This window comes from Monodelphis domestica, chromosome 6 (assembly GCF_027887165.1).
Source record: "Monodelphis domestica isolate mMonDom1 chromosome 6, mMonDom1.pri, whole genome shotgun sequence".
Classification (NCBI taxonomy): domain Eukaryota; kingdom Metazoa; phylum Chordata; class Mammalia; order Didelphimorphia; family Didelphidae; genus Monodelphis; species Monodelphis domestica.
The window spans coordinates 16,182,294-16,202,100 of record NC_077232.1 but is presented as its reverse complement, the minus strand read 5'-3'; the positions used below and the strand labels follow the sequence as shown (position 1 = coordinate 16,202,100).

The following is a 19,807-nucleotide window of genomic DNA, read 5'->3' as shown; positions in this document are numbered from 1 at the left end:
ACAATATAATCATTGCCATCTTGAAGAATCCTTGCAAGACAAAGTAAAATCATCAGCAGTTTATTAAGTCTCTAATAATTTGTTGGGTAAATAATCTCCACCAATGAGGATTGAAACTCATCCATGCCTTCCTATCTTTTCTGGCTCTAGTCCATGTCCTCCCAAAACACACGAAACCAATCCATGGCATGAATTTATCATTAGTCATTTCCTCTTTTGAGGAAGTCAGGGTTCATGATGTTTGGAAATTCTGCTTGCTGTAGCCATCATCAGCACATCTGCACATAAGTAAGAGAACACCAGAGGGAAGGACATAGTGCTAGGAGGAAGCAAGAAGATAAGACCAGTTGGAACTCCAGGGAAGAATCTCTAATTCAGTGCAATTCCATCCTTTGTCTCAGCAAATTGTAAGGTTGAAGATTTGAAGGGCAGGAGACCCTGGAAGAGCTGGTGGAGAGGACAGGTAAGTACCTAGGGAGTTCTCAACCCAGGTTTTAGGAGAAGCTAAATGCAAAAGAACATTGAAAGGAATCTAGAACCCAGGCTAGAACCTAGATACTGCAGTCAAAGGAATATTCAAGTCTTTAGAGAGGGGCCTTTTTAGTCAGTTCTTTCCCAAGACTCACAGGACAGAACAGATTTGGTCTCAGGAGGATGTAGAGAAAAATTCTTTTGGCTCTGAGCAGAGACTCTCTGGGGCTTGTATTTTCAAAAAGCTCCTTCCTGGCCTTGGGGATGCTGGGCTCCTCTGAAGGGAATATCTTTCATTGGGCAATCCTTAGATACTCCCAAACTCTTGTAGCTCAGGGACAACCTCCAGATTCACCTTGTTTAGTGTGAATAAGAGGAATGGATTGCTGCCCACCGTGGTGATCTTTCTGCCTTTCATTCCTTAGTGCAGACCTCATTGGCTGGCTCTCAAGTGCTGCCAGGCCCTCTGAAATCAGAGTAAAAGTTTTGTACCAGTACAGTGACAAAGATGGCTCATGATGTAGGTAAATCCCTCCCTTCCTCTGGTGATAATCATCTTGATGTTTTCTTGTGCAGATTGGATTTAGTGTGGAAGAGACAAGTATCTTAGAGGGCGGTGCTCCTGAAATAGACCCAGAAACCCTGTTTGCATGAATTTTCAGGCCATGCAATCTTGTTAGTTCCACTCCTGCTGTGTAGACCGCAGGCCTTTTCTAAACGCTGAGAGGGCGAGGAATGGAGGAAAGGAGACATTAGCAGTTGGAGATCCCAGAAATTCATGTTCATCACTCTACTTTCTACTCTTCACATCTGATGCTATAAATAGTTTTCAAAGCCCAGTTCAAGCTTTAAGCCTGACTGGAAGCCTGCCTGACTTCCTGGTGACTTGGGGCATTCTGCTGTGATCTCTTTTTCTTATGTCCTTCCAAAGCATCCCCTTCCAGTACAGCTTCACAGAGACAGCTCTAAGATTGCTTCCTTTTTAACGTCTCTCGTTTAGTGCACCCATTCTCTCCAGGCAGAGGCGTTCTGTGGAAGATGAGAGGTTGTATTCTCTTGCCCTTTTCCTCATGGCACAGATGAATCCAGGCCTGGGCTCATACTAGGGCCTCAGTAAAACCTCTGTAGAGTTAAAGAATCATAGTGGAATGGGCTAGCTGGTCAAGCCCATTTCTTCCTATTTATTTCCCCCATCTTCCTCCTCCCTGGTCCCCATAGAGTCATAACAGAATGAGGAGGTTCCTAGGAGAAGTCTGTCCACCCTCAACCTTGGGGAGATAGGGCTGAGCTACAAGAAGCTCAGTGCCTGGCCTGCTCCTGGTACAGGGTAAAGGTGAGATTATTGATTGGATCCTTTTCATGGTCAGAATAGCCTAATTCATGTAACCTTTTTTTAGCCACCTTTACATGAGATTGATAACACCATTGATGTGGCTAATTCAATCAGTTCCTTCTCAATCATTGATCAATCAAGCAACAAAAATTATTAAGTGGCCTGTATATGCCTACATAACTATTCTAGGTGTGTTTCCTGGAGAAAAACAATTGAGATAACTCCAATTTTCTAGTTGATAGAAGATATAGAAGTAAACGGTAGCAAGAGAAGAGTGCTTTGATCTTGGCAGTCATGGAGGATGCCTCCCTATAAAGCTGTAGGTTCATTGGGTGTTGTTGAATCCTTTTCAGAACCAAGGGTAACACTTATTTGGTTATTATTCCTATAGCATAATAACTGGGGGGGGGGTGATGGGAAATGCATGCATAAGGTGTCTGAAGTGGCAAGATGTCCTTGACAACTAGTCCTGGTATTCTGTAGATGTTTAGATGGGATGTGGCATAATCTAGACATCTGGGACAGCTAGAAAGAGAAGAATAAAATGAAGATTCCCTTACCTATTCATGCCTCAATTCAGGCACCTTCACCCCCACCTCCCTTGACTTTGGGCATGGAGTTCAAGGGTTGCTAGAGGACCCTGGTCATAAGTCAAAGGGACTATTTCAATTTTGTGGTTTGGGACAGACAAGCATATAGCACCCATCAGTCTCAAAACTCATGCTTCACTCTATGACCAGAACCTATCCTACCTGTAGAGGTGCTTCTGGAAACTTATAGAATTTGGCTGGACAGAATATTTTGATCCATACTACTCCATACTCATAATTGAAAAAAGTATTAAAATTGTGTGTTCTCCATTGAGGGTTTCAGGGATATTATCTTCTTTTGTGAAGGGCATGACCCCTTGCCTTTCAGTCTTAATGGGCACCTCATTTTATTCTTTGAACCAACTAAATCTCCTCTACAGGTCAGCCTTTTCCAGTTTTCTTTTCCATCAGCTCTCTTTGCCATCTTGATTGCCACCTCTGCATATTCTGCAACTCATCAGTTTTCTTCCTAAACTATGGAACCTCAAATTGAATATAATAATCAAGTTGCGGTCTGATCAGGGCAGAAGGCTGTACAACTATCAGCTCCATCATTCCAGACCCCATAGACCTCTGTTATTGTAGTTCAAGATTTTAGCTTGTTTTGGCTACCTTTCCACCATCTTTTTTGTTCTACAATTGGGAGGACACTCTGAGCCCATGTTTCATGTGACTTCTTTTATCTTTTTATAGCACCACAAGTGGCTTCATGGAGTCGCAGGCAACAACAAAGGGAACATTCTCATCCTTTCCCCAGATGGGTACCATTTCCTTCCCACAAGGTCCAATAGGAACACCTGTGCCATTTTATAAATCGAAAGCATACCTGCAGAACTTCCTGAAAGGGGAGCCCAAGGTGCTGGGGGTGAGTTGGAGTCCCCCTTTGCTGGGAGAGCTGATTCATCTGTTTCTGGCTGGTGGGATTGTAGGTTTGAGAGTCAGAAGAAATTGTTTTTGCTTTTGTATTTGTATCTGCAGAGCTTAGCCCAGTGTTTGGCAAAGAGTAAATACTTAATATTTGTCAAATTATTACCTTACTTCAAAAATCATTGTTATATTTTGATACATGAGAGCTGAAATGAACCTCAGAAGTCATCTAGTCAATCATTCCCCTCTCATTTTACAGTTGGGGAAACTGAGATCCTAGCAGTTTTAGAGGCAGATCCATTGTCATACAAATAGTACAAAGTAGACTAGAGGTTTTAATCCTGGCAAGTGATTCCAAAAGACAGCTATGCCTCAGTGGTTAAGAGTACTAGGACCGGAGTCATAAATGCCTGTGTCCAAATCCAGCCTTGGACATTTCCTATCTGCATGTCCTTGGTCATGTCACTAAACCACTGTTTGCATAGGAGGCAGCTAGCTGGCTCAGTAGATAGAGTGTTTGGCCTTGTGTTAGAACACCCAAGTTCAAATGATTCCTTAGAAACTTATGTGGTGTGTGACCCGAGGAAAGTCACCTAACCTCTGATTGCCTGATCAAAGGATCTTCTGGATCCCCTGGAGAAGGAAATTGCAAACTACCTGGCCAAGAAATCCCTAGGAATAGCTATGATCCAGGGGCCATGAAGGGTCAGACATGACCTAATGACTGAACAATGACAAAGTGATCCTAAAGCCAACAATCTTTCAAGTGTTTGCATCTCAGGCAAAGTCCTCCTCATTTAACAGATGAGTAAGCTAGAGAAGTTCCAGGTCTTGCTGGGATTTAAGTATTAAACAAGAAGTGCTTAGTATTTGAATAGAAGTCTCCTTTCTCAAAATCCATTGCTATTTCGACTCTGTACTAGGCTGTCTTATGAATGTGATATTCTTCTGGCTCAGCAGACTTCTGGATGGGCCAGAATTGAACCACCCGCTCAAGAATTTATTGACTTAGTCTTAGAGAGGGACATTTATAAGCTCCCTGAATGCCCTGCTCTACAAAGTGTCAAAGTTGGCCCTATAGAGGATCCAGGGCTTTGTCTCAAATTTATTTAGTCCATGCCTTGAAGCCTCTTCGTTTAGTCCGATTAGGTGGAAAAGGGATGTTTCCCCCTGTTTGTTCATGGAGGTGAGGATGGATAAGCACCTGTAAGTGGTGTCTTGGAGCTCCTGTTTCCTTCTTTTCTCCTGGGGAGTTTTTTCATGCTATCTCTCCTTTTTTCCTATTCATTGCTCTGTGATGGCATTATATAAAAATGCCTAGATAGGATGACATCAGAAAGCAAAATGGTACTTAGGAAGAGGAAGAGAAAAGCGACAGGATGTCGCTTAGCTGTGGGGTCCTCAACTGAAGGAATTCTTCCCTTAACCATCAAAGGAATGCAGCTAATTTAGTGTTTATGGTCTTTTGTTTACCTTCTTCATATTTTCTGGGTTCACTGGCTATTTCCTCCCATGTAATAAGTTACTTCTCCTCTTGTAAAAGCATCAAAATTTACTAAGTAATCTACAGGAAAACACAGTGAAGTGGAGCCACAGTGCAGAGTGCTGGGTGTAAGAGTCAGGAAGGCTCATCCTTTTGAGTTCAAATCTGGCTACTAGTTATAAGACACTGAGCAAGTCACTTAATCCTGTTTGCCTCAGTTTCTTCAACTGTAAAATGATCTGGAAAAGGAAATGGCAACCATTCCAATATCTCTGTCAAGAAAACCATAAAATGGAGACATGAAGAATTAGTATTGACTGAACTACAAAAATTCCACAGGTATTAGCATGTATTATATAGTTAGTTTTTTCCAAATAAAAATACTAGAAAAAATAATTAGTTTTTAATCTGGAGCTATGATTCCATTGTTACAGGGGACTTTTGGTGAGGAAATTTCTCCCAGAAATACAGTTAGGAAACAATCCTGCCATTTTTAATCATAAAAATTTGCCAGATGTCAGCAAGAATTTCAATAATATGTCTAGGACCACACAGTCATTATATGTACAAATTAGTAGAACTTCAACCCAAGTCTTCCTGATCTTTCAGCAAATTCTCTATCCACTATGCTTTGGTTGCACTCATGTGATTTTAGGATTAAGAGCTAGACAGGATTTTAGAGATTTTCTAATGTAATTTTCTTATTTTACAGATGAGGAAACAGAGTCAGATAGAGGAAATGACAGGTCCAAAATTCTAGAGGTTTTAGGGATAGAGTTGGGGGCTGATCTATTTTCTTGGACCTGAAATCTCAAGCAATTAATCAGTTAACCGATTATTAGTTGTCTCCTACATGTGAATTTGGACAGCAGATAGAATGTTGGGCCTGGAGTCAGGAAAAATTATCTTCTTGAATTGAATTCTGGTCTCAGACACTTTCTACCTGTGTGGCCCTAGGCAAGTTATTTCACCTTGTTTGCCTCAGTTTCCTCATTTATAAAATGGGTTGGAGAATGTGAGATTTAAATTAGTTGTGGGGCTTAAATTGTTGTAGATAAAAGAGTGGGAGCCATAAACTGTGAGATTTAAAATGGTTGAGGTCTTAAACTGTAGTGATTAAAATAGTGGAAGATATAAATTGTGATAGATATAAGAGAGGGTGAATAAGTTTGACCACAGAAATATGTTTCACTACAGTGTCTTGGGTTTAAAATCAAATATAAGGTGGTCGCCAGGGAAATATTCCCAATTATTAAAAAACCCAAGTCAACTGGGTTTTATAGAGATTTTAATTAACAATACAATGAGTAATCAAAGAGAGAGAGAGTAAGAAAGGAATAAGTATGAAGGGCCTCAAGCCAACATGGCCTAGACCTGAATCTTAAAAGAGAAATCAGTCAGTTTTTTATAACTCACCATAAGATCTGTCTAAGTAAGGATTTCTAATGGCAGCAGGCCAGCAGCATCTCAGCTGCTTTCACCAGCTCCCTCCTCCATCTGAATGTTTCAGAATCAGTCTCCTCAGAATGAGTCTCTCCAATCTGAATGTTTCAGAATCACTTCCCAACTCTTCCCTGAGCTCTTATTTTTAAGGGCAAAATCTTCTCTGTCACCTCCCCTAAGTCCTTACATCTACCAATCACTGTAGATGTTTCTAAAGGACCGCCCATTCTTAGTCCACACCTAAGAAGGTGTGGATTTTTAAGTAATTCACACCAGGAAAGCTCTGAGTAAGTTTTCCAGTTCTTTGTTCCTTGTAAATTCACAAGTTGCTTGACCTTTATAGGTACTTAGTTTAAGAAAAGTATGGGTTTAAGTACTTTTCATTGTTCAGAAAAGAGTTTACAACTTTATCTCCCCCTAGGGCAGACCCAAGTAGGTAAAGTAGAATTCTCACATTCCTGCTTTAAGTAGAGTTCACTGCCCAAATGGGGAATGGTCTTAATCCAATTTTATAAAGTAGGGTCTGGGAAATTTTAAGGTTTACAATCCCCCCTGATGATCATTGGGAGACTAGTCTCCCCATTGATCATTTAACATAATCAATTTTGTAATTCAAAATGCACTTCTAACTATAGATATACATGATATTCAATTTTCTAAGAGAAATTAGAATAGTGAGAGAGGAAATAGAAAAGAAAAGAAAGCAAAACCAATGTTTTGCTAGACGCATTGACAGAAAGCCAAATTAGGGGCAATCCCTTTTGGCATAAATGTGTACATTTACAAGAAATGTTCAATCAAACATATAAAAAGTTCATTCTTGATCTTCTTGATGAAGTGTAAGTTTTCCGGCATCTTTCCGCAACAGTTCATTCTCTGGATGTAAAAGTTCAAGCTTCTTTCTTGAAGATCTTTTCTTGAACAAAACAAATCTTGAATTTTTTTTTTAAACCTTACCTTCCGTCTTGGAGTCAATATTGGGTATTGGCTCCAAGGCAGAAGAGTGGTAAGGGCTAGGCAATGGGGGTCAAGTGACTTGCCCAGGGTCACACAGCTGGGAAGTGTCTGAGGCCAGATTTGAACCTGGGACCTCCCATCTCTAGGGCTGGCTCTCAATCCACTGAGCTACCCAGCTGCCCCCTTGAATTTTTTATAAAAAATACTATCTTAAACAAAAAATCAAAATTCTCGGATTTTTATAAAAATGCAATCTGAAACAAAAAATTCAAAATTCAAAAATTCTTAGATTTTAAATTAAAATACAAGAAGGAAAGCAAAAACCACTCTACAACTTTCGCGAAGACAACCCCAAATGGAATCAGAGTCCCGCATGAATTGAAGAATGACTAAATGGCAACATGTCAGTTAGTATGAACTCTTGCTTGTACTCACAAAGATTATATAAGGAAAGCATTTGGGAAAATTAGATGAATCTTTGACTCCATTTCTAGAGAGAAGTGAGTAAATCTTCTCTATGCTCATCAATATTTCTTTCCATTCTAGACTGTCCAGATCATGATCGCCCTGATGAACTTTGCCTTGGGAATGATTATCATTTTGGTTCAACCGGGAATTTACCTACATGAATATTTTTTTCTTAACAGTGGCTACATATTCTGGGGAACAGCATTTGTGAGTAGAAGTAGTGAAACTAATTCTGAAATGTGGAATTTTTCCCTTCATTCCTTTGAGACTGGTGGGAATCTAGATGTCTACAACATGTCCTTCATGCCCAGGGTTTCTCATTTGTAATTTCCCAGAGTGTAGGTGGGAAAGGGCAGCTTTTGCAACATATATTGTATAGTATATGTAATATATAAATGTGGCAATATGTGATATACATGATAATACTATATATTATGCATATTACACACATATATATATGTATTCAACTATGTATAGTATACAGAATAATAGATAATTAGATGGATAGATAGATGAATAGATAGATGGATGGATGGATAGAGAGATAGGTGGATGGATGGAGGTATGGATAGAGGTTTGGATAGATGGATAGATAGATAGTATCCAAGCCTGTGACAAGGCAAACTAGTCTAGATTTTCTTTGATCAACAATTCAAAGTCCAATAGAATTAGAAAGACAGAGATGAAACATATTGTTCATCTCATCTCACTTTTTGAGCTCAAACCCACAACGTGACTTACTGAAGGGCCCAGAGCTACTGAGTGCTGAGGTAGAATCTGTACCTTCATTTTTCTAGAACAAAGGCAGTACTCTCTACCATGTCATTATATGAATATTTGGAAAGAAATAAGCTTTCATTATATATGGATTAACGATTTTGATGCTTGCAGTATTACAGATTTTAAAATCATCTAAGACCCTCTAAGTCAGATAGTACTTGTATTATCATTTCTATTTTGTAACAGAGGAAGCTGAAATTCAGTTATTGCTGGTGACTGAATTTAAAATAATTAAGATAGTCAATAGAGCAGCTCATTAGCAATGCATATCCCTACAAAAATGATACAGAAGGGGTCAGCTGGGTGGCTCAGTGGATTGAGAGCTAGGCCTAGAGATGAGAAGTCCTATGTTCAAATGTGGCCTCAGACACTTCCTAGCTGTGTGTCCCTGGGCAAGTCACTTAACCCCCATTGCCTAGGCTTTATGGCTCTTCTGCCTTGGAACCAATACTTAGTATTGATTCTAAGATAGTAGGTGAGTTTTAAAAAAAATGATACATACTTTGAAGTCCTTTTCTTAAAAACAAGAAACAAAAAACCTTTTCGTCTCCTGATTGAGAGATTGACCATTCTTGTCCCCCTGAGCTGGTTCACAAACCAAACCTACTATCACGTTGAACGGCCAGGGTTTCCCGGAGGAGTATCCATGTGGTTATCAAAAAGTCATGCAGAGTCCTCGGCGTAACCCACTTTCAAGGGTGGATTCACCCTCATGATCTGGAACTGGATCTCTCGAGCCCTAATTAAGGTCCTCCCTGATTCTGCAAAAATCACTCACCATTGGTTCCTATGGGGGAAACATTGATCAAATAAGAAAACAAAAGCAATAATCCTACATTAAAAAAATTCAGAGTAAGACCAGGAACAATCATTGCATTTACTCAGGAGATGAAATCATCAAAATGTAACAGTCCAGCCATAAACTTGTGCCACTATTCATTGGAGAGAGTGAGCATCCCCTTATGGAAACCTCGCAGAAAGCCACATGTGGGGCAATTCAACTCTATATTATCGCTGATGATATTCTTATTCTCTTCAAGAAACAGTCTGTAGCATGCATCACCTGTTGGGCGAAAGAACTCTGCCATCACCTCTCCTTGTCATCTTTGCAGCTCTTTGGCTATGGAAGCCTATTCTCCCATTTTGCACCATGGAAGTGATTTTGAGCTCTTTCTCCTATGGCTACCCTGATTAGGAGACTAAGAAATTTTTTCTTAAAAATAAAACAAAACTTTATCGATCTAGCTCATGGAAATGCAGGTGGAAATTGCATCTTTTCTGCTCTTTTTCTTTCTCTGTTGAGATCTATGGAACTCTTTTGGAACCCAGGCAACCTTATGAGGTTTCCTTCAAGCAGGAGGTAGACATCAAAAGATGACAATAGGCTTCAAAGCAGAGAGAATTGTGCTTTCTCCAATGATCTTTCCCCAAAGCAATGTCTCTTTCAGTGAGCATCTATAGAATATTTATGCCTTCAGACTCCACCTAAAGCATTGCTTTTTATCTTTTGTCAATCAATCAGCAGATCTTTCTTAATGGACTTTCATGTGCCAGTTATTTTGTGTAATGCTAGAGATAGAAAAAGAGGCAGAAGACAGTTCCTGCACTCAAAGAGTTTATAGTCTAACAGAGAAGCTAACACATAAAATGAAGATGAAAATTGGGAATGTGGGGAAAAGATGCTCATTATGGGATCTTGATGAAGAGCTCTAGTTAAGTAGGAGAGGATGATGTTGGAGGAGTTCTCATGTCCACCCTCTCCAATCAAAGGATGGAAATGGTTTTGGAACCAAGGAGAACTGAAAAGCTGTGAAATTCACAGTTGATGCCATCAAACAAAAAGCCTTCTCTACACTTTTTTATGTAATTGTGAACAGTTTTCACAGTCAGAATCCCTTTTTAGGCAGCTTCTCTGTCTGCTTTTTCTTCCATCCTCTCTCTTCCTTTACACACAGCTCTGTCCAGATCTTTCTTCTCATCTCCTCTCTCCTATAGATTCTGATGCCTCCAATTAGAGTTTCTTAGCAATTAGTGACTTGACGACCCGATTAAAGATTCTAAAAAATCCACTCTTCTTCCAGGTAAAGCTCTCAGAGTCTTCCAACATTTCCCAAATCAGGTTCTTATCCAGAAAACAACTATATGTAAAGGAATTAATGACCATAATGCACCACAATACCATGTTCTCAAGCAGTGCCATACTATTGGACCAGTCATTTCAGACTATATATTACAGGGAGCAGTTTTCCCTCACTTCAATGATTTCAGAATCTCATTGTACACGTGGAGCCACATGAAGAAAAATACACAGAGAAGCAAATACATGCACATATACACAGACTTATAATATGTTTTTGTATATAATATAAACATTGATGGATTCCTACACACGGAAATGCCTCGTTTCTTCTCAAACTTTTCATTAAGGAGAAGCAATAGGACAGTAGCCTGTTTTCATTTTTGACATGGTTACTTGAATTCAAATTCTCCTATTGAAAGAAGGCAGGCTTGAGTATTGTTAGATTTTAAATGGTTGAAGGCCTTAAACTGTAACAGTTAAAAGAGTGATGTTGTAAACTGTAGTGAGTTAAAATGGTGGAAGACATAAATGTGATAGATATAAGAGAGGGTGAGTAAATTTGACCACAGAAAATATGTTTCACTACAGTGTCTTGGTTTTTAAATCAAATATAAGGTGGTCGCCAGGGAAATATTCCCAATTATTCAAATACCCAAGTCAACTGTGTTTTATAGAGATTTTAATTAATAAAAATGTGGAATTAAAGAAAAGAGAGAAAGAGAGAAAAAGGAAATAAATATGAAGGGCCTTAAGCCAACATGACCTAGACCTGAGTCTTAAGAGAGAGAGATCAGTCAGTCAGTCTTTTAACACTTACCACAAGGTCTGTCTAAGCAAGGATTCTAGTGACACCAGGCCAGCTCCATCTCAGCTGACTTCACCAGAAAGAGTTTTAGCCAGAGTCCTCCTTAAAGAGCCTTCCAGCCAGAGACTGTTCCAAAGGGCCTCTCTCCAGAGCCCCCAGAGGGACAGAGTCCCCTCAGAGGAGCTCCAGCGAGACCTCCTTACAGATTGTCCTCCAAGAGCTTCCCTTCTCCAGAGCCTCTCTCAAGAGATTCTTCCCAAGCGATCCTCATCAGAGATCCTCCAAAAGGATTTTTTTTCTCAAGAGATTCTGCTTCTTCTTATATAGGGGTTTTTGTCCTATGTCACCTCCCCTAAGTCCTTACATCTACCAATCACTGTAGTAGTTTTCCAAAGGACTGCCCATCTGAATTCGTGCTAAGTCAACTAATCTCCTCAGTAAGTCTGAACCAGTGAAAACACAGCTGAGTCAACTAATCTCATTAAAAGAAAACTTGCCCGACCCTTTTAGGTACCTAGCATCTCATTATATCAATTCTAAAAAACAGGCATGGCTCAAAGAACTCCTTGCCTTATTATAAGCATGGGTCCAAGTACTTTCATTGTTTAGCAAGGAGTTTTCTCCCCTAAAGCAGTCTTAAGTATGGGTGGAGTAGAGGTCCTCCCATTTCTGATCCTGGCGAGTTCTCACATCAAAATGGGGAATGTTTCCCAGTAGGGAATTTGTTCCAATGGAGGATTCCTCCATGTGGAAATTTTTAACATTCACAAGTCTGAGAAATTTCAAGATTTACAGTATTACTCCTTGTCCAAATATTTAGGAGGCATCCAGAGGTTCTGAGGGAGCCATAAGAGACAAGTTCTGAAGGATGGGAGAGGCAGGTAGTTAGTGGCTGGGCAAAGGTAAGGCCAGTAGGCACCGAAAAAATGTTTTAAGTCACTGATATATTATGTTTTCTGTCCACAGTTCCTTGTCTCTGGCTCTCTTTCCATTGCTGCAGAGAATAAAACCACAAACACTCTGGTGGGTGATATTCCTTCTTTCTTCATAGCTCATGAAGAAGAAACTTCTGATCTCTTTTATTTCCTCTGGAAGGGGAAGGGAAAAGCAGAAGGTTCCTTAAGAGAGAGCCTCAGATGCCCGAGCTGTGCTATAGAATGTTGGACTGACCAATGCTATATGGCTGAGTTAGCAACCTGAGGTCGCAGAGGGTATGGATCACTGTTGACTGCACCATCACTGTTCCAATTGCTGCCTGGTAAAGCTAGTAGCCATACCAGGAGAAACAATAAGAGTTCTGCTGACTTTTTAGCTCCCTGAGTGTCCTCAATTGTCTTAAAGAAAACCAAAGATCCCCAAACAGATGCTGCATTAACTAGAATGTGAAGCATTCAGGAATTAATCAGTTTTGTAATTGGTCTTTGTATCTAGAGAGGCTTACATGATCTCTAGCACATAGCAATTGTTATTTTTTTAATTGAAAAATTTCATTTCATTAATTATTTTAGAATACTTTCCCATGGTTAGGTGATTCATGTTCTTTCCTTTTCTTTCCTTCCTCTTTCCCCATCTCCCCCACCCCATAACTAATATGTGATTCCCCTCATATTCACTTGAGTCATTGATCAACACTTATTTCCATATTATTGATAATCATACAGTTGTTCTATAGGTGTATCTTTCTCTCGTTGCATACACAAATGGGTCTAACATGACTGGACACATAGTAGTAACCCCATGGGTTAATGCCTTGATTGGTTAATGAATTCTTCCTTGTTTTCAGGTCCAAAGTAGCCTAGCAATGAACACTGTCAGTGCAGTGGCAGCAGGGCTGGGAATCATCCTTTTATCAATCAACTTGGCAATGACTGATTCATCCTATTATTTTTGTACCCATGAAAGTTCCTATGAAACCTGTGCTTGCGGTTTGGCTGTGTTGCTGGTGAGTACTTCCAAGAGGTGGCCCCTTATGACTGTGGATGTTTGAAATGGCCAATCTGTACAGGCCAGAGCAGAGACACCCAAGGGTCCTGAGGAGGTCTGAACCTTTGAGGAAGGGCAATCTGCTTGAGTTGGGAAACAAGAGGAAATTCCTTCATATTTCTGGATCTTCCTATGTTCTGGGTCAGAAATGCAAATGCTTAGAATTCCAAAGCATGGGAGGGAATTAACATTTTCATTCAGTCCTGTTCATTCCCATTCAATTCAAGTCAACCAAAGAGTATCTGGGTATTCACTTATCACTATTTTTTGGCAATATGCTCTGCACAGGTGATTCAGAGATAAGTTTTGAAATGCCAGAGTTCTTGCTTTTAAGGAACTCTCTGTCTCATTTGTTCTTTGGGGAAAGACAAGGATGGGAAATGATATTTGTGAAAAAAGCTTTATAAAATGTTTGAGGGAAGAGATCCCATTTTTGATGGATGGAGGGGGGTGAGATAAGGGAGTCTTTAAGGATGCAATTTCAGCTGAGAAGAGCTTTGGAAGAGGAAAATAACCAGCAGATCAACATGAGACTCTTCTTGGTCTTTAGTTGATGTGGGCAGAGCCAATTAGGAAGAGAGAGAGCAGGCCAAGATTGGGAGGTAAAGATTATGAAAGGGTCACTTGGATAGATATTCAAGAATGTCAAAGATAGATATTCAAGACAAGAAAGAAAATTAGGAAAAAAATTGAGCTAAGAATCGTTTCTCTAGGAAATGTTTAAGATTATGAAGTTATAATTGCACAACTAGGATTGGGATTCTTACTGTAGACTGCAGGGAGCATTGTGGGATGGGGGGATACAGGAAACTAACTAATGAATACCCCAGAGTTATCAAATCTGTATGTGAAATGGAAACAGTAATTAAACTCAAGACAGAACCTTCTAGAGGGTTTAGATTTTCCTTTATCAAACAGAATTGTTCTGAGTATCCAGGATGTATCTCGATGGATGCCAGCCTAGTTGGAATATGAACTAGGGCAAAAAAGAAGGAAATGTGTTTAGTCAAAGGCAGACCAGTTTGCATTTCTGAGACTTAGTTTGCTAACTGAAAAATAGAGACAGTCATCCTTCCATGATGCCTCACATGGGATTGTTATATGGGACATGTTTTATGGATCTTCATGTATTAAATATAAAATTATTATTGATCAAAGTAATAATAATAATTAACATTCATATTAGTTTTTAAAGTTGGAAACAAACTTGATATACGTTTTAGATTTTGTCTCCAGATGACAACACCCTACAATCTTCCCTGCATATATGTATATATATGTTTTTTTCTTCCTGAGTGGCTAGAAGTGGGGCCTTGTGTTCTTCTCTCACCATTCTCTGTGCCCTCTTTCAGGGAATCAATGTGATTCTACTATTCCTCGCCATTTTGGAATTTGCCTTCTCCATCGCAGTCTCAAGCTTTGGCTGTAAAGCAACTTGTTGTAGTCAGAGTGGGGTGAGTAGCTGATGTTAAATGGTGACTCCTTTACTTTACTGTGCCACAGGACTTCTCTAGGGGAATCAGCAAGTGAGTCCTCTCAAGGACTAATAAGAGGAAAACTTTTCTTCAGAGAGAATGACTAAGAAATTTTGGGCTTCTGCCTCCATGTTCCTAAGCATCATATCCAGTGTCAGAGACCAACCTTCCTTTGGGGCTACCAGTGAGGAGTTCAAGATTTCCCGGGCACTCAGAGGCACAACTCTGTGCAAATCTGTTCATTCTTTCTTCCTCACCACCTCTACTAGATCAAGAATTCACTGTTCACTCCTCAACTAGGCAGATACTGTACCCCACTCAGGATCAGAAGAGGGGAGGGATATTTTGGTTTCCCATCTGGCCTCCAAAGAGAAGCCATAGTAATTGAGAAACCAAAGGAGTACTTTGATCCATTTGATGACCTCACAAGGTAGAGAGTCTCTTTCTGGGACACTGTATTTACCTGGAAAGGGTGTGAGGCAAATCCATTGACAACCTGCTGAAAAGGACTAGAGGGGGACCTTTTAGGGAATGCCAAGATATGCTTCACCTAGGCTGAGAGCACAGCTTTTCATCTCATTAATTGGTTTGGTTATCTTTTTGGGGTTAGTGTCATACCTTTGAATTTAGCCTGAATAAAGAAGGCAATTAGAGAGAGCAGTCCATGTAAGAGTGACCTTGCAGCCAAAGTGGGAGGACATGAGGGAAAGGATGCCCTAAGTCAGAAAGGAGGTGGAAAGAGAGGAGAGCAGTGCTGAAAGTAAAGAGGCAGAATAAGTATCAGCCAAGTCCATCACAATGCAATGCAGTCCTGTCTTTTTTAGCCACGGCCAACACTCAGCATAAAGGTGATGTTCTCAGTGATTTTCTGTCCTGACAATTACTTTACTTTTCATCCTTGGGTGACTCATGCATGAGGTTCCTGTTTGTCTTATAGGTTACCATCTTCATGCCTTCTCCATCCCAAGTACCAGTTACTGAGGCATAAAGAGGAGAGAAACTACTTCAAAGGAGAGCTGCTGACACCACCGCATTACCTGGAAGTCATCCTGACAGTCTCATATCACACACATGCTTCCCTGTTCCTCAGAGAAAGCTCCTTCCATTATTGGCTGTTTTTCAATGAAACAAAGAGCAAATTGTCTCAGGTTTCCTGAAATTCTTTGTTAACAGTCGCTTTCATTCTTAGTCATGCACTGCTCACATCTACTTCCCCATTTTGCACCCAGGCCCCTGAATATCTCAGGATTTGCTCACAAACTATCAGCAAACATATCAGGAAATCTTTTTCCTTTCGGTGCACAGGAAGACTAATCTGCCCAAGACTCCCTATGGATGCTGGGAAATAGGGTCATTACAAGAGAAGAGGAGAGAAGGAAAAGAGATGGGAATGGGAGTACCAAACTACTTTTCTTCTGTTCTCCATGAATCAAGATTCCCACCTATGGAATTTTCTGCTGCTCCTACCTGTGAAATTGGATGTTTCCACCTCCAGTGGCCTGGACTCCATCATCTTTGTTCTTTGCCCTCTCTGTTTGCTCCTGGAGCATCCTGATCCTTGCTGTGAATACCTCCTCTCAACACTGCTTCCCTGTCATTGAGGCATTTGTAGAGGAACTTAGGCTGATCTCAAAGTTTCTTCATCCTTTTCTGACCCCAGAGTTGCTCACACAATCACAAATTCCCTCATAACTGATCCCTTTCCTACCACCAACGTCACCTTTCAGAACTTCCTCCTTTGGACTTTTGGACTGGGACTGAGAAGAGCTGTGGCTGAAGATCCTGCCTTTGCTGTTTCATATCTATTTGCCCATAGCCTAATTTTTCTGAACCTCAGTTTCCTTTCCTGTAAAATAGGATTAGCCATGTCCATACTAGTGATCTCACAGGAGTGTTTGAGCATTCTATGGCAGAGCATATTCCTGGTTCTTTTTGAACCTAGGAATGCCGACTAAGTGTCAGTGTGGTGGTGACATATAGTTGTGTAGTCAGAGTAAGGAAAACTGATTGTACTTCTGCCCCAGGGCCCTTCCTAGCTGTGTGACCCTGGTCACCTCACTGAACGTCATCTCAGTCTCAGTTTTCTCATCTGTAAAATGAAGCCAATAATAGCCCTGCCTCCCGGAGTTTTGTTTTTTCTTGGCAAGGAGGACCTAATGTTCAAAAAGTGTTTTGCACACCTTAAAGAGTCATATAAATGCTATATTTTTCATCTTTATTATTTCTCTAAATTTCCCTCTTATCACAGTCTAGTTTTCGATATTCTGGACTTTGGCTTGTATAAATTTTTGGAGACAGTTGAAGGAAATTCGGACCCAAATACTGTGGGGTTTCCCTTGCTCTAGCTGGAAGCTGAAGTTCCAATTCAAATAGGACCTTAAGGAGGATTGAGTAGCTATTATGTCAATAGCAATGACTGTGAGTACAGTAACAATAATGTCTGGCATTTACATACTTTTTTGAGGCGATTTGTCACTTTATCCTCACAGGAACTCTGGGTTGTGATGAGAATCTGCTTCAGTGACTTGCCCAGAGTCACATGGCTAGAAAGCAAGTGTCTGAGGCCTAGTTTAAGTCAGTTTTTCCTGAACCAGACCCAATACTCTAGGTAAAGCTTTTCTGACTCCTTTAGGGTTCAAAGGCTATAATGTGGCTTACTGAGAAGAGTCCTGGCCTTGGAGTTCTCAAGTTGTCTTCTTGGGATGTGGAAGTGAACAAAGTCTCTGACCTCTAAGAGTTGTGAGAGAACATGGACAAGTCAGTTGACATATCTAGGATCCACTTTCCATATGTAGAAGGGGGGAAATGGTTTAAATGAACCTCATTTCATCCTAAGCTCTAGGAAATAAAGTATATTCTGATATTTCCTCTGCAGTTAATTAAAGTGCATCATTTCTAATATTAACTAATGGCTCATCTTGGAGCCCCCACTCCAGTTTTGAAAACATTATTTGTTATATAAACTAAAGAAAACTCACTGCAAGGGCTTTTACTTATTTCTTTCAATGTAAACTATATTCTTTCCCCAAGAAACTTTGATTTAAATGAACCTCATGTCTTTGTTCTATGCAATTTATTACCTGAAACAAATAATAAAGATGTTCAAAGAATTACTTAAAATGAATCTGCTGTGGCAACAATGACATTCAGTATGTCTCCTATATTAGTCGGGCCAGAATATGAGTCTCAGACTAGGAAAATACATCAACTTCCAGCCCTTAAATGAAGCAGAACTAGAAGGAACTAGATTGGTGCTTGCTCCAATGGAAAAATCAGACAGAAATCAGAATTAGATAACCATCTGATTTTACTTCTTTTTGACTTCTTTGGTACTTGATTTTCGCAGTGATTTCCACAGGGGCTCCTGTCTTTGATGATGATTCTCACTGTGCTAGAATTATGCTTTACCCTCTCTCTCACCATCTTGGGGTGTAAAATAAATTGTTGTGAGTCCAATGAGTTGAGTATGTTTTGTGGTCCACAAGTGTATCTCATGTCTGACACCTCTATCAACATTATATGCCTAACTATGGGAGGGAGGGAAAGAAAATGAATCATGTAACTATGGAAAAATATTCTAAATTAATTATTTAAATAAATATACTAAAAGAATTTAACCTCTCCCAGAAATTAGGTATTATTGCATAGGTATAAAATGAAGAAACAAAAAGAAAAAAGAGCAAAGAATAAGACAAAAGAAAATTGATAAACTAGAAGATATTTGGATGTAAGAGAAAAAGCTTTGCTATAAAAGTAAAAATGAAAATCTTGGTTCTACTCCATAAAAAAGAATTTATGGCAAATGATTGATCAGGAATGCTACTGTATGATAAGTAAGGACAGGCAGATTAATTTTGGAAAAGCATGGAAAAGCCTACATGAAAATATGAAGAGTGAAACAAGCAGAATCAAGAGAACACTCTAAACAGCAACAAAATACTTTTTGAAGAATGACTTATCTGCGTCAACCAGTAGAGGTATGATGTAAGTAAAAATAAGTAACATAGTTTTATGTATACATACATCTTCTTGTCAAAGAATGTCATTTCTAGTGAGGGAAGAAGAGTCAAGGAAGGATTTCACTGAGCATTTTGATGTAACAAACAAATTAATTAATTAACAAGTTTTAACTAGAAACAACATTCTATGCCTACACTTTCTCTCTTTCCTATTTCTTCTGAACACTGTACCTTGTAATAATTATAATTACTATTATTTCTTGCTACCCAGACATATATATTTTATAAAGTTTATTATGAAGGGCAGACAATCATTCCTAAGTAACCTGGCTACATGGAGCCTAGCCTGCCAGTTCCTTTCTCAGTTCCTCTCACCTCCTGCACTGTCTCTTCTCCTCACGCTTCTCCCATGGTCTTCTCATGGGTCTTTCCTTTCCCTCGTTGGTCTCCCCAGTTCTACCCCAAACCTTAACTTTTATTGACGTACAGAACATACACTGACCCAAGCCAAGGCAAACCTGTGGCAACTGTGGTATGTCAGGAATGTTTGATGGACAGGTAAAGTTACTCAGGAAGGTGGAGGGGATGAACTTCCTTGAAACTCTATCCCCCTTTGGGAGACCCATTCCCCCAATGGATCATTTAAATATAACTATCTTATAACTCTAAATACCTTCCAGCTAAAAGTACATACAATATTGCATTTTTCTAAGAGGGAGTTACAATAGTTAGAGATAGGGGTCAAATACAAAAACTGATCAATAGACACATTGACAAAATGCCAATTAGGGGGCAGTCCCCTTTGATATAAGGGTTTATATTCAGAGTAAATATGTTCAATCCCCTTCAATTCAGTTTATTATATGCCAAAGTTCATTCTGGATCTTTTGATGCAGTGTTAGCTTCTTCAGGCATCTTTACAGCATCTTCTCCAAAAGGAACCACTTTCTTGATTTTGAGTGTTGGCAAGTTTCTTTTCCTAAAATTTCTCAAAAAAAAATTTTAATCCTTGTATTTTAGGATAATTACACAATCCCCCCTGAGGAGGGTGTTGACCAACACCAGAATCACACTGGGATACATGACTGAGTTATGAGGTATATGAAACAATTG

The 19,807-nt window shown here is 39.7% G+C and overlaps 1 protein-coding gene across 1 annotated transcript; it reads left to right on the top strand.

The window, feature by feature from the left end:
* Positions 1 to 278: 278 nt before the first annotated feature.
* Positions 279 to 17,856, top strand: LOC103094246 (membrane-spanning 4-domains subfamily A member 4A-like). Its single transcript, XM_007497557.3, has 7 exons — positions 279 to 463; positions 3,088 to 3,259; positions 7,691 to 7,819; positions 12,244 to 12,300; positions 13,061 to 13,219; positions 14,613 to 14,714; positions 15,673 to 17,856. The coding sequence occupies exons 2-7, from the start codon at positions 3,104 to 3,106 to the stop codon at positions 15,721 to 15,723; spliced, it is 654 nt and encodes a 217-aa protein (XP_007497619.2). The 5' UTR covers positions 279 to 463; positions 3,088 to 3,103; the 3' UTR covers positions 15,724 to 17,856.
* Positions 17,857 to 19,807: the final 1,951 nt, after the last annotated feature.